At 47.1% G+C, this 15,651-nt stretch overlaps 1 protein-coding gene across 1 annotated transcript; it reads right to left on the bottom strand.

Moving 5' to 3' along the window:
• Nucleotides 1–86: 86 nt before the first annotated feature.
• st3gal2 (ST3 beta-galactoside alpha-2,3-sialyltransferase 2) lies at nucleotides 87–12,038 on the bottom strand (the record flags this gene model as incomplete). The annotated part of the gene is made up of 7 exons (XM_029153666.2): nucleotides 87–4,503; nucleotides 4,606–4,725; nucleotides 5,896–5,941; nucleotides 6,101–6,280; nucleotides 7,988–8,121; nucleotides 8,406–8,465; nucleotides 11,313–12,038. Coding segments are annotated over 7 exons (1,440 nt in total), but the record flags the coding sequence as incomplete, so codon positions are not given.
• Between the last annotated feature and the right edge of the window lie 3,613 nt (nucleotides 12,039–15,651).

Raw genomic sequence — 15,651 nt, 5'->3', positions numbered from 1 at the left:
ATAATACTAAACCTTAGGGGACTTTATTTTGTTTTTTTGCTGATTTTCTTGGTGCTTCCAAAGCCACAAGCCTCCAAAGACTCCACTCCAGTTTCATGAAGCTTTTATTTTTACAATGGTATAAGATACAAAGAGTCTGACCACACATCGTACAGATGTTTCAATGCACTAAATACATATATTGTCTTGTCAACCTTCTAGAATAAGACTATAAACCTGGGGCTACGTGATGCAAACAAAACAACCTTCTTTACGTATTTCTAGCATCTGTTACACATGAGCCATCTGCAGGTGTAGCCTTTCATCCCACCTGTTGAGTCCAGTATTGTAGACCAATGCAGTGATGAGCAGAGAGCTGCTAGCGGCTGTTCTCACCTCGGCCAAACGCAAGCGATGACAGCCTTTTGCGAAGGCATTTTCGTCACGTGTTAAGTCCGTGTGTTTGACTATTTTTTTATGTCTACAAACCTTTGTCACTACTTTGCATTGTGGTGCTGAGCAGAACAGAAACAGTTAATGAGCAAGGACAGGGTGAGTTGTTTTCATGAGCTTTATCTTCCTCTTGTGATCTAGACCTTGAGCTTGACATAGTTTGACTTGGGAAATTTCATAGTAAATTAATCCACATAAAGTTTTTGAAATGCAAAAATTCTCCATCTGATATGAAACTATCAGTGTCCACTTTTTCAGGTGTACACTCTGATTAATTGTGTTTAATCTGTCATGTCAATAAAGCTATTTTAATCCTGGAAAATAGAAACTGCTGCAAATGACTGTTTGACGCTTTGTGTAGTTGTGAAGGGCTCGACAGTCATTCTTTCTTAGTTCAGGAAATGTGAAATACTGAAATGTCCTTCTGTTCAACACTAAATTATATAAACCTTCAAATCCCATTAAATCAGAGCAGTAATACACTGACAGGTTTGGGATCTTTAATATGTTTCCATCACCACAGGACTGAACCACAGTCAGATTTCATCTGAGGAAACTGCTGCTTTCTGGATATCTGACTGTCACCTGTTGTGGAAAAGAACAACAACACAGTGAAGAACCATGTTTCCTACAATGCTCTAACATGGTGCAGCTCTTTATTTCTTGAATAATGCTTTTTGCAATGACACCACAGACATTAATGTGAAAAACTGCAACTTATCCAAACTCAGAAATAAACACACAGTGTATTAGGTGAGCGGGACGAGAAAGCTGTAGGTTGTACAGGGAACGCTCAGGGACAGCCCTGCCTCCCCAGTCCTCAGAACAAGCAATGATAACAGTTCCTGTGCTTGGTTCACTACTTAGACTTTTCTGTTTACTGCAGAACGTGATAGGAATGTGTAGGTGAGCACCATCAATACCACAGGAAGTCTGTAGCTGACAAATGAAAAGTGGCGCTGTGGGCTTGGATCCAGTATATGAGCACGATAAAGTCTGCCATCCTTCACTGTCTAGAGTAGTTTTGTATGAATTCACAGCAGGTCACACTGTGAGAATGTACAAATCAGTGAAGAAGTGAAGCTCAGGGGGACTTCGGGTCAGGGTCTTCACCCAGAACAGAAGGCAAGTTGAGTGACAGGTGCATGTGTATACAGCTCAGAAGGCACAGCTCTCAGCCAGTAGACATGTGTGAGGTGTGTGTTGCTGTGGAGGCAGGAGATGACCAGCAGCAGGACAAGGCACAAAAGCAGGAATGCCCTGGTGCGTGTGTGTGTGTGTGCATGAGACCGAAAGAAATGAACACATGAGATTCAGCTGAGTCTTAAAATGAGCCCAGATGAACTCAACTACAGAGCTTTTGATAAAACATGTGCAACTGTGACGGCAGGTAAAGTACTATGATACGTTCCATGTGGCTACACATGTCCTACTGCATACTGCACTACAGACAAGCAGGAGGTGCAGTTCTCCTGATGGTCAGCTGGGGGCAGCATGGAGTCCCACACCCTCCCATTTGCCTCATTTACTGCTGAAGAGATGGTTAAGCTCCATGTGACACTTAAAACACATCATGACAACAGGCCTGGTGATGTCACATGACTCTGTGCTAATGCGCCATCTGCTGCAGCGGCTCCTACACAGATTTTCAGATTTTCTTTCTGACCATTTTAGTAATGGTGGACTTTTTTAGCCCTGTGTATGAAACAGATTATGAGTCCCTAGGATAATGTTTAAAAGAAGTTCCAGCATTTGAGTGTTTAAGAGTGACTTCACTGATTTTCAACCCGATTTCTTTGCCTGGATTTTGGGGGGTAAATCTAGATGAATGGCATTAAACCAACCAGCTTTTCCTCCATTAAAGTGCTTTGTCCAGATTACAGTCCTGTGGATGACATCATCTGGTGGAGTGCATGGCTTCACATAAGGTTATACAGAGGTGGTAGTCTTAGTGGACCTGCTCCTCCAGATGTCATCCAGATGATAGAATGGAAGCAGATGTGGTTGAAAGAGCTTTTCAACCTGACACCTGACGTTTCAACCTCAAAAGTAGCAGATACAGGAAGGACACATAACTGTGCGCGTTGTCCCTTTAGTGCCGATAAACAGATTTTCTGAATCAGCGTCTTACTGCAATGATGGATACTAGATGAGAACACTGTTGTCTGTCAACAAGTGGAGCTTTACTGTAGCAAACGCTGAACTTTAACCCGCTCGTCCCCTGTCCTGGTGTCACACAACTGCATTTCTTATCTGCAGTTGATTGAAATAGTTTACATTTCCTGAAAGGGATGTAAGAACACTGCTCCACAGCCATGTAACCTCTACACTGTGTCATTTTCTAGTATTGTTATATTTATTTTATATTAGTAGCTATGAATGCTAGTTTGGCTTGTAAGTTGTAAAATCTACAGCGTTTGTGTGTTTTTGCATTTATTCTGTGAACAGGGGTAGTGAATATTAGAGCACCTTCCAGCCTCTCCACGCTGTCCTGACCCACGCAGACACGAGTGCAGCCACCTTCCTGCCTCCGGTGGATGGATTCACGACTTCAGCTCAAACCAAGCCTTTCTCGTGGCACGTTTCCTTCCATTACTTCCATGACTCATGACTCCGCATCAAAGATACAAATGATAACAAGATGGATTGTGTCATGATGCAGAATCATGATGAATACAACAATGTGCTAAGAAACCTGACAGTACAAACCAATGAGAGTGTAAACATAAACATGAACAGTATAAAAGTAGCAAACTAATGTAGAGGGTGTGTGTGGTGCATCACAGAAATAACAAAAACATATTTGCAGTTTATGTGAAATGGAGATGAACTAAGGCGTCTGGTGGCTCGACCCCTCTTCACACCGCTCAAGTTTTACTTGGCTGATCTGGGACCAGCGGTTAATGATGCCATGATACCTGACAGGCTCAGGAATTTCCAGATTCAGTGCGATTCCTCCATTATCAGGGCCTTGGTGTGGGGTTAGATGGGGAGACAGTCTGCAGCTTTAACCGTCCGACGGGGATCAGCCTCGGCCCTTTGAAAAGTCCGGCTGGTGTAGAGTTTCTACACCAGCAGCAGAAAGCACAGCCTCCTTCCCTTCCGTCTTTAAAAAAAACACTGGAGCAAATTAAATGTTTTTTTTAAGATTAGCTTTGTAAGACTGGTTGCTCATTTCCCAGTTCTCCCTCTCTTCAATTAGACCCAAATGGACCAGACCAGAAACATTAAACAAGTTGGACTACATAAGTGTCTATAGACCAGCTGTGTGTCTGCAGAAAGGCTGCAGCAGCTCCTGTGGCATCTGAAACCAGGCTCACACTCGCGCTGTAGGGATCTCTGTGTCAGAACAGAAAGGCGAACGTCTGGGTCATGTTTCTGAGTCTGATGAACGTTTTTTTAGGATTTAAAAAGACAAATCTTTCTTGATTGTGGGCAAATCCGGTTCTGGAGCAGGTTTCTCTCAGAGCTGGAGATGTGTGTCTGGTTTCGATAGCTCTGTACGGTGATGTCTGCCAGCATCCACTGCTTTGAAGGTGAAAGTGGACGTTTCACACAGACGGCCCCTAGATGGGGACGATGCTGGTCTGTACGTCTCTGCACATCCATAGTGAACATTCCTCCTCGAACACAGCCAGGAACAGGCCTTTTAGTGCAGTCATTGTTTGGGATGATCACTGGTCAAATGGTATCATTTTAGGGTTAGTTCTCCAGTTCCTGGTTCAAGTCTAGTCCACGCTGCCCAGTCAGAACCAGCTATGCAGTAAGTCACCACTGACATCCCTTCATCTTCTGTCAGTAACCTTTAACTTGAACTAAAACCGGTTGCAGACAGTGACATCTAACCCACGCTGACTGTGAACCAGCTTTTTAACGCCACACAGTAACATTTGCTGGTTATTTCCCAGGAAACACTGTGATTTTGCCGGCTTTGGCTAAGAGCTGGATGATCTGGGCCTCGTAATCTGCGTCGTGCACCCCCGTCTTCCTGAACTCTCCCGAGTAGCGGTTCTGCTCCCAGTAGTGATGCCAGTTTCCCCGACTGTCTGCTCCAAAGCCAAACACATTCACCTGGAGGAGGATTGAGAAGTGAATGATGCATTTAGAAATGCGTATCTCTGCAGGACAACAGGTTCGTAGCATCGTAGGGGATACGAGGCTCCGTGAACTGACCTCGTCACAGACGTGAAGAGCAAAGAAGAGCACCAGCATGCCGGTGGAGGGGTAGCGGCCATGGTGTCTGGTCCAGCGGTCATGAATGTACTTGAAGAACGCCGGGTTAAAGATCTGCACCTGGGTGGACAGATGCCTAGCGTTCAGCCAGCAGTCTCCTGGTTTGCAGTGAATCAGGCAGGTTCCAGGTCTATGCACAGTTTAAATCACTAGCCACACAAAGTGGAACGGGTTTAGCCAAGTCAAATTATATTCATAATATAAAAGGACGTAAATGTTGAATTTGAATGCTTCTCGAGGTTGCGTTTGCTGTAAAGGATTAAAACCGCTGTTAACCAAATGAATTGTAATTACAGATTTATCTTCCAGCTCCAGGTGATGTTTGGTCCCAACCAACACGGCTTTAGGCTGCTTACAGCGCCACAGTGGAGGAGCAAATCTTATAAATCTGTGTTTTTGGGTCATCTCCAAAGACTGTGTGTGACCAGGCAAAGAAACGCACAAGTTCCTCACTACCGGGGATTAGGGTGACTTCATTTATTTGTGTGGATTAAAGAGCAAGGAGAAGATTATTTAAAACAAAAGGAAAGTTTTTAACCTAACTGTAATCCCTCATTAACAATAGGGAGGGGGTGATATAATTGCAGCAAAGCAGGGTCACTCTGTGTGTGTGTGTGTGTGTGTGAGTGTGTGTGTGTGTGTGCACGTGTGTGTGTGTGTGCACGTGTGCGTGTGTTTGTGTGTGTGTGTGCGTGTGTGTGTGCGTGCGTTTGTGTGTGTGTGCGTGTGTATTTGTGTGTGCGTGCGTGTGTGTGTGTGCGTGTGTATTTGTGTGTGCGTGCGTGTGTGTGTGTGCGTGTGTGTGTGTGTGTGCACGTGTGCGTGTGTGTGTGTGTGTGTGCACGTGTGCGTGTGTGTGCACGTGTGTGTGTGTGTGCGTGCGTGTGTGTGTGCACGTGCGTGTGTGTGTGCGTGTGTGTGTGCACGTGCGTGTGGGTGTGTGTGTGTGTGTGTGCGTGCGTGTTTGTGTGTGTGCGTGCGTGTTTGTATGTGTACACGTGTGTGTGTGTGTGTGCGTGTGTATTTGTGTGTATTTGTGTGTGTGTGTGTGTGTGTGTGTGTGTGTGCGTGCGTGTGTTTGTGTGCGTGCGTGTGCGTGTGTGTGTGTGTGTGCACGTGTGCGTGTGTGTGTGTGCACGTGTGCGTGTGTGTGTGTGTGTGCACGTGTGCGTGTGTGTGTGTGTGTGTTAGCCCATACAGTAAGTCTGAGAATAGGCAGAGAACACTCACCTTATCTTTGTCGACACGGAGGAACTGCTTCACTGGAGCGTACGTACTGAGGGAGAGAGGCTTTGATTAAATAAAGCCAATCAGCACTTATGTGATTGCTGCAGCTATGAATTCTGGATGATTGACAGCTGATGCAGTCTTCCATCCCAGCAACTAGCTTTGATCCTTCCAAGCTGTGCGGTGCGTGTGCTGTTGGTCTGCTTACAAGCGGATCTGGCCGGTGGACAGGGCGCTGGTGATCCAGACCAGGTCCAGGGTTTTGAAGGGAACCAGGACAAAGCTGACATTGGCTGCTAGGTTCTTGGCGCTCTCTGGGTACATGAAGTGGTGGGTGGTGTGGCTGCCGGCGTCCTCCTCATAGCCCAGCGTAGGGGCCAGGTTTATCCTGCAGGAGTGATAGATGTTGTGAATGCTTCGGCTCAGTGTCGTCTTCAGCAAGTTTCCTGGATTTAGTCTGAATCAACCCTCAGTCAAACGCTAGCTGAACCACTCATCTCTGTCCAGTCCAATTCGGTTGCATGCTGTATTTACAGCAGACGTTACTCATCGTTTAGCAAGAAAAACAAATCCCATCTATGCATCTAACATATGCCAGTGAACAAACAGATGTTGGGTGAAGAGCAGACAGAGTGAGGGGCGGCAGCAGGCCGACGTAGGCCAGGCTCACTCAAAACAACGCCAATGGAGGATGAAGCTGACGGCTGCCCACACAGAATCCTCCCTCCAACCAGCATGCGTCAACACAGAGCTGTCCAACTGTGTGGGGAAACCCACTGATATAATGCACACACGTGTTCCAGCTGTGTGTTCACGCCAGGTGACAACATTCAGGCTTCGTGATTCATCACTGCTGCAGGAAAACAAGACGTCTGGGTGAGTGGAGACACAATCTACGGACACGTCCCAAGGCCCATCGAGTGGTCTTCGTTGGAGCTAGAATGTGCTTCCTTATCATCACCATCCCAAAGCTTTATCAGCTCCAGAGGAGCAAGTTGCACAAAGCCATGGAGTCTTTCTTGGTGCATTAATGAAGTTGTAATGTTCTCCTATTATTTTCCTCCGAGAATCCGCCGCCTTTCAGCAATAAACACATTGTAATGGTTTAGCATCACTTTGATCCTGTAATGTGCGAAGCTAAACAGTCCTTTGGGACGAGCAGACACACAGTCGTGATGGCCATTAACTAAAACTTCACGTTTTCTGACTACATGTGGTGAAAATGGTGAAATCCACCTCATCTGCACCTCATTTGCAGCAAACAGCCATATTGTAGATGTATTATAGCACGCACAGCATTTGAAAGGGTAATGCATTAAATGAGGCAGAGTTTTAAATCATCCATTTTCTACCGCTTATTCCCATGTGGGGTCGCGGGGGGCGGAGCCTATCCCACCGTGTATGGTCGGGAGGCGGGGTCCACCCTGGACAGGTCACCAGTCCATCACAGGGCAACACACAGACAGACAACCATTCACACACACACTCACACCTACAGTGACCAATGAACCTAATGCACGTCTTTGGACTGTGGGAGGAAAGTGGAGAACGCGGAGAGAACCCGGAGAGAACCCACGGGGAGAACATGCAAACTCCACACAGAAAGGCACCCAGTCCGCCCCGGGAATCGAACCCTCGCTGTGAAGCGACAGTGCTACTCACTGCACCACTGTGAGTTTTTAATCATTTAAAGCATTTTACTGTGGATCTTTACATTGCATATCTCAGCACAGGAAAATGACAGAATGTTTCATATCAATGCAGTAAACGTGAAATTGTTTGTCAGCAGCTTGTTAAGTGAGCACATTAGAATTGTGACTGAGTGTATATAAGCAAAGGGAAAGGATGGTTGCGAGCAAAGCACACGTTGCTTCTCATCTCTCGGTTGCAGTGGAAAGGCTTCAGGGAGCTGAGGTTTGCCTTCACGCTGTCTGTGCTCATGAGCATGAAAGCACGTGAGCATTAAACAGTAAGAGTGAACCTAACATCAGACTGAGCCAACTCCTAGCACTTCTGCAGCGGGCGCCCTGCTCCCTCTCTGCTCTACATCTTCCCAGCCTTCTTTCATCCTTTGCCTTTGCGCTCTTTAACGCACCTCATGATGTAGTTGTGTGCGTCGATGGTCGGTCCGTATCCGGCCCCGCGCAGGTTTCCAGAGTTTCCAACCACAGCGCAGCGCAAACAGCGCCTTGGGTCCCATGAGCCGTACGGCGACCTTCCAGGAATCACCTGCGGTAGACAGCCACCATCGCATCAAGCCGCTCGTATTCGAGCTCGGCAGGAAATCACATGAGACACTTGCACTGGAACACACAGCGAGCCGCAGCTCAAGCCTGAGCGTCAAAGTGCTCCCAATGGGGTCATTTCTTCATGAGAAATGAAATCCAAGGGGCTTCGTCGCTATGGGAGTCAGGCTGAGGTGTTTATGTACTGCTCCAATCAAAAGTACCTACAACACAACCACTCATGTGTCTATAAACTGATGGTAAAGATGGATTAATAATATAACCTACCTGGAATAACTTCAGCAGAACCTGCTGGATGCTGTGGGGTTTGAACTGTGGCTGTAACATCTGAAGAGTGAAAATCAGAGGACAGTTAGGATGTAGTTCATCAAATGTAGTGTGCATGTGTGCACGTGTGCACGTGTGTGTGTGTGTGTGTGTGTGTGTGTGTGTGTGTGTGTGCGTGTGTGTGTGCACGTGTGTGTGTGTGTGTGTGTGTGTGTGTGTGCACGTGTGTGTGTGTGTGTGTGTGTGTGTGTGTGCGTGTGTGTGTGCGTGCGCGTGTGTGTGGTTGTCAGAGGAGCAGAGGCAGAAAAAAGGAGAAATGTCAAAAATAATGCGATACAGTTTTTCCCAGACACACGTTCTTCCACTGAGTCCACCCTTAACAATGACAATGACACATCCAAAGGACCTGCAGGTTTATTAAAAACTGAACTGACAGGGTAGCAAAGAAGATCTCTCAGTGACACAGACCACGAAGAAGCAGAATAAAGTGAAGGCGGGTAAAAGGTGGAGGTGAAGTGACCCATGGAGACAAAGAAGGTCTGAGAGGAAAACTAGACTGAGAGATGAAGGGAGGATGTGATAATGCAGGCGGTGATCGCTCTGTGCTCACTAATTATCAAACTAATGTAATTACTTACTAGACTGAAGAGAGAAAGAAATGAAAGACTGAGGCATCAAAAGAAATGTTTTGAAAATGGCTTTGATGCAGTGTTGAATTTTACTATACACCAATAGAACAGAAGCCTTCACAGATGTGTCATTAGGGCAGATTTTAAGGCAGAAATAAGAGATAAAAAAAGAATATCCTGGTAGTTTCATGTGTGAGCTGTCGTCAACACGTGTTGAGTGTAACAGTAACATGCACCCCCTGATGGGCTGTGCAGCAGCTTCTCCACACGTCGCACATAGTGAGGGCACATGTTGCGTCTGTGCACTTTAAGCGCTGCTGTGGGACGGACGGACGGACGGACGGACGCACGGCATGTTTACATCAAGCAGCAGCTGACGTGACAGCACGTCCAACGCGAGCACAGCACAAACCGGCTCCGGGTTGAGCCTCTGCCAGAGCACACAGGCTGACGTGGAGCCCTGCCTGAAGGAGCAGCCCCTCTCAGTCAGACACACGACCGCCTTCATTCCCCACTGCAGCTTTTCTCCACCTCCTTCACACAGAGAGCTGAATGCTGAATGCAGCGCCCCCTGCTGCACTGAGCAGCAGGGGGCGCTGCATTCAGCGTGCTCTCTGTGGCGTCCCCTCATGGCGTCACCTGTGCATTTCTTCTCCTCCATCCCTCCATCCTTTGGCTTCCGCCGTCTTCGCCTCCCTGCGTGAAGCCAGAGCCTCCTACGGTTCTTCAGGGGATCCTCGTTCTTGGCAGCCTTGACAAATGCCATTTTGTGCCATTTTGTTGCCGTTCTCCCGGTTGTTCTGAGCTGCTTTAGGCTTCCTGGCACACACTTTAAAGTAAATACACTTGTTTTTTCCATTGGCAGAACTATTTTTACAGGAGCAGTTGAATACAGGTATATTGTCAAAGTATAACTATTAAAAAGTAAAGTACTATAAAAAATAACCACTTAGTATTTAATGTGATTTTCAACAACCTAAACCAATAAATTAAAGAAATAAATCTTACTTAGTTACTTTTCTTCAAAGCTTAATTCATATATAATTATTTGTTTTTCTTCTTAACATCAGTTGCTTATTCATTCACGTGATTTAGGAAAAGGACAACACACAGGTTCCTGCAGTTAAGTTACACTGATTCTCTTTATAAACACAGGCCGCTGCTGCAAATAGTGAACGGTCATATTCTCACGGTCCATATTCTATTCTGAGAGCTATCAAAATAAAATGGAGATCCACAAGTGTCTGAGATTTATGAGTAATGTGATTGTGTTATAGAAGTGATTAGTTATAGAAGCCCCTGTTCTGAGGGTCTGAATGAAGGCAGATGCATTTCTTCTCTTCATTGTTTGACATATTTCTCCATTTCATTTCTTGTTTCCATTTCCCCATGTTTCCTGTTTTCGTTACTTTCTTTTACAGGTGAGTTGCTTTGAATTGACTTTTTTCATTCTATTGTCTTTTTTCGTTCCTCTTTAATGAGTTGGCAGTTGTTGGTCTGTGATTTCAGTTTTCTGTAGAAGGGCTACAGTTCTGAAAGCCACCAATGCTATAAAATACTGATACAAACCTAAACGTATGCGCAGGGAAGAACCAGTAAACAGAAAAGCGTGGTCGAAAGCCGCTAGAACTGCAGGGACTCCTCCATTAGACGCTTCTTCCCTCAGTCACTCTGTGATAGTGGTTTGATGAAGTCCCAGAACCTTGTAATGTTTTCCACTAACACCATGACACATGACTGGCAGTGAGACATGAGAACCATGTAGAGCTTGTAAGAAGAGATTGGTTGGCTCAGAATGAGGAGGGATGAGGAGATCTGCCATTCTAATATCATATCCTCCTCTGACCAAACACACACGGAAGGTTTTTAATGTTGTTGTAATGATCAGCATGAAACATTGAAGCGTCAGAGCAGCTCGTCACAATGCTTCTGTCTCGTGTGTTTGCAGATGTAAAGTCTGGGAGTGTTCCTCTTTTCAAAGAGAGGCTGTGCCTCATAGCGTTACACAACCTCAGCTTTAGAGATGCTGCTACATGGATCCTGTTCCTCCTTTGTCCACAGAGCCAGTTGAGCTGCATTAGGTGCATATATAGCTATATATGCGATATAGCTTCAAAATAAACACAAGCGACGTGGGCCAACGTTTTAACAAAATCAAAGTAAGAAAATGCAGATCTCAAAATACTGATTCACGTAACTACACATGCTTTTCTACAATGATGTTAATATTTATACCAAAATGGTCAAGCTGGTAAAAATAAGTCTTCAAGTTACTTACCACCCACCAGTAGTAGACATCTGGTGGCAGTTTGATGATGTCTCTGGTCCAAACCGGGGAGATGTCCGGGTCGAAGTTCTCATCAAACCAGTCGGACACGCTGGGGTCCCCCACACAGCGCGTGCAGGAGCAGGTCTTCTGCATGTCCGGTGCCGACAGGCGGTGTGTGCCCACGTAGCTGGGCACCAGCTTCACTCGCCTTGACTCCTCCCATCCAGGAGGCTCCAGGTAGTTGAAGCCGACGCCTCCGCGGAGCGAGACGGAGAAGAAGAGTGAGGTGATGAAGACGAGAACCAGCGAGACCAGCAGGACCCACACCCTGCGCGAACACCTCACTCTGCCTCCTTTCTCCGCCGCGCCTGCTCCTCCAGCAGTGCCTGCGCCTCCTGCCGCCCCGACAGCGCCCCCACTCAGCCAGGGCCGGAACTCTGACAGTCTGGTGGCTCCCCTGGATGGAGCAGCACCCCAGGACCCCCAGGACCCCCAGGACCCCCAGGACCCCCAGGACCCCCAGCCCCAACGCCTGTCCCGGTGCAGGGTGGAGGGTGGGGTGCGGCCCCCCCATGGCCATGCCCCGGCCCCTGGGCCTGCCACTGTCCCCAGCCGCTCCCCCTCCCTCCTCCTGCTGCTGCCAACAAACAACCACCAATGCCCAGTCAGGGCCACTGGGACCACTGCGACCACTGCGACCACTGGACTAGTGCTCGGCACCACAGGCCGCCCACGTTAGCAGACTAGTAAACACACACGCCACCAGGACAAGGTGTCAGTGAGTCGATCTGCCTCACAGTCAAGCTGTGGTCCGTGGTCCCACCCGTCCTCCCAGTGGATTCTGCCGCTCTCTCCTCCTGCTATGCCTGTGTCACACACAAACACACTGGCAGCTCAGATCTCGCACTACTGTAGCCTGAAGCCTTTGCTTTCCATGAGGTGAAGTCTCCTCCCCCTTTCCCTTGTTCATGCCCTTGTGTTACTCCCTAACTGCCCCCTCTCTTGCTTTCACAGATTTTACATCCATCCTCCTCCCGTCTTTTCCCAGTTCCTGGATTGGATGCAGGGTCCATCTTCACTGAAGTCTAGCACGCAGGAGGGACACATGCAGCAGGTCCTTCTCTCGCATTCGCTGCCATCTGTGAGACAGTAGAGCTCGGCTCCAGCTCTCGGCCTTCTCTCTCTCTCTCTCCTCTCTCTCTGTGTTTTGCTGCACTGAAGCAACGTAGAGGAAGGAAGCTGGCCGACTATTTGAGAAGAGAGAGAGAGGGAGGGAAAAAAGGGAGGAGCCGTGGAAGGGAGGAGGTCTGGCCTGAAGGCTCTTTTATCACAGATCAAGTCATCCTTAAGCAAGAAGTCTTCTTTCCTCTCTTCGCCCCTCGTTGCTTGCTTCCACTACTGTTCCTGGTTATTTATTCCACCTTTTGCTTTTATTTGACCCGTTTTAAAGCTGTGTCTGTTTGCTTCTCTGGAAGCTATTTGGTGACTTTGAAGCACTTCACTTCACCTCTGCACAATTGTTTCAGACATGTAGATAATAAGTGGTGGAAAAAAAAACTTTCCAATTTTCTGCAGTAAATGATGAAAACAAGCCTTATGGCAATCCTAGCATCAGACTGTCAGAAATTTAAGAGGCATTAACATTATACAAAATATAACCTAAAGGAAAAAAGAAAAGAAGGAGGAAATAATCAAAGCATTAGCTTGATCCGAGGGAGAGGCAGCACCAAGGAAGGGCCGGAGCAGTGGGATGGAGTGATGTGCACAAAAAAGACAAAACCAATCAGGCCCAAATCTCATCTTGTCTCCAGCTGGCGCTGAGTGGACGGCGGGAGAAGGGGTGGGGGCAGCATCTGTCCTGCGACACAATGTGTGTGTACCAGTGGCTGCGTGTGTGTGCGCGTGTGTGTGTGTGGCGCTGCACTAATTGAATTGTGTCCTACAGCTGTGCAGTGTGCGTGGCCTATTGGCTGCTTAGCTCTGATCTGCTGGGCTGTAATGGGAGGGAAGGACCCCTGACGCACGCACTGGCTGCTCCACGTCCGTCTGATGCCCTATGAACACCTGCACTTATCCCACAGCTACGGCTGCCTGTGTACTGTTTGTCTGGATCCCTAAGGCACAAACACTGGTGCCAGAAAACCTGTGAAGTTGATTATATCATGATACAGTGCTCAAAGATTTGCGAATGCAGAGTCTGGCCTGAAGTCTGGCTTCCTGTTCCATTGAAAACCTGTAGAGACACAGAAAAAGAGATAGAAGGCAAAATGTCATTTGCTGCCATTAGCCTCACTGACTATATTGACATTTTAAAGCCCCCTTTGTTCCCACTTTCATCAGCAACCCTTCTTTTTCTCTCTTCTAGGTCAGAAGAGTTCAGTTTCAGTTTCACTCCTGCTTCTTCTTTGCTCAGTGTGAAATTCTGAAATATCTGGTACTAAAGGCAATTACAAATGTGGATGCAGACTGACGGAGCCGAGGTGTGAGGAGCACATGGTCCTGTCAGAGGGCTGCAGCCATGTTTAGTGCTGCAGCATGAGGACATCATGCATGTGGACACAGACTGAGCCTGAAGTCACTGTACATGAGGTTCCAAACATTCTCAGCTTAGGGAGAAACGTATTAACCGTCTATGTAAATGAGCTTAGCTAAAATTCCTGTGATCTCTGACCTTTGTCAGTGTGTTTGCGTGTGCTGCGGAGCTTTTGTGACATATGTATGGAATGACGACGTAAAACCTAATTATGTTAGTCTGCCTCTCTAACGCGCGCCCGGCCGCCTGGCTGTGAACCATTATATTCCTTCAGTCTATTTCTGAGGCATTGCCATGGCAGCCAGCAAGCGATGCAGGGTTGTTACGGCAACGCAAACCACAGAGACCACAACCTTGACCTAATCAGCCTCTAGAAAACTGGGACAGACTTTGCTTTAGTGACATATTTCTACTTCTATATTTGGTGTAGGTATCAGGCAGCGTGCTGCTTCTTAGAGCGTCACAGATGTCACCAGATGTCCTGCAGGGAGTGAGAGGAGCATGACAAATGGCATCAGATGCAGACAGACAAGCGCACAAGCCAAGGTACAAAGCAGCCCAGCAGACAGAGCCTGTGGTTCTAGTACGAACTGCTTCCTTCATGTTTTACATTAATAGCTTTTGAGATACAAAGTGCAACTGCATTTAATTGTTGACTATTTCAGCTATTAATGGCGACAACTATCAGTGTTTCCTCATGGTAACATCCATTAGTCAAATCTGCTCGTCCCAAATGATTCCACTGTGTGAACAAATGGAGTGCTGCACAGCGATCGCAGCTCATGCTGTGCTGATGGACTGATGTGTCCTGCACAGACAGCGCTGCAGCTCAGACCGAGCACACATTGAGGAGGACGTGGGCTTTGTACACCGTTCAGCCTCAGAATGAAACTTGAGCAGGACCAGTCAGTCAGTCACAGCCTCCTCCACATCACCTGCCCTCGCTCTCAGTCTTTTACCTACTCACCTATTGTCTTGCCGTAGTCGCTGAACTGTGACGCCGTCACATTTTAACAGCTGGGAATTTTCAGCCAATAACCTCCTACAAGCCGTCTTTCTGTAACAATTGCTCTGAACAGGTGCCAGTCCTTTGTGGGAAACCTCACCAAAGACTCCCACAGTTACTGGCAGAACTAAACGCTGACTAACTGAAGTCTGAATTTATACCTTGCACCTTTTCACATGCAGTGCGTGTGGCAGCCTTTCTCAACATTTCTCTTGTACCAGCACTATCTGAGACTGAAAACAGGCCCTGGGGAACAGAGTCTGCAGCCCAGACCTGGGCCTTTTATAGACCTGTTACTTGTGAAACAATAGATATACGTAATGCCATAATGCTATAATGATCAAACTGTGACATTATCCAACAAAAATCACATACAAAAAGTTACATTTTTAACGCCCAACTGATCAACAAAGCAGTTCCTTGATTAAATGGGTCAGAACATCTGGGTTCATATAAAGTACTGTCCAATACACTGTAGCGCTGCGTTTATTTACTGGCCTTAACCGCCATTAACCTGCCTGAGAGTCACAATCTGCTCTCAGTCGAGCTGCGTTGTTGTTGGTATCATCCATTATCAGTTTTAAAGGCGCCAACTATTAATAACAGCTGCTATCGTGACACCAACCATTTCACATTCATCCTCTGCTCGCTTTGTCTTATTCTTTTTCAGATCATTTCCCAATCTTTACGCACATTTTATCCAATCATGAACTTGGTTGTGTTTATGACTTATTCGCAATGACAGCAGCAGTGAAGGGGCACAAGCCATAAAACTCCATTTGTCCCACAGTGCCTTTTCCCTGTTTGAT

Source organism: Betta splendens, chromosome 6 (assembly GCF_900634795.4).
Source record: "Betta splendens chromosome 6, fBetSpl5.4, whole genome shotgun sequence".
Lineage (NCBI taxonomy): Eukaryota > Metazoa > Chordata > Actinopteri > Anabantiformes > Osphronemidae > Betta > Betta splendens.
Note: the sequence above shows the minus strand (reverse complement) of the source record. Positions and strands in the feature narration are given on the sequence as shown.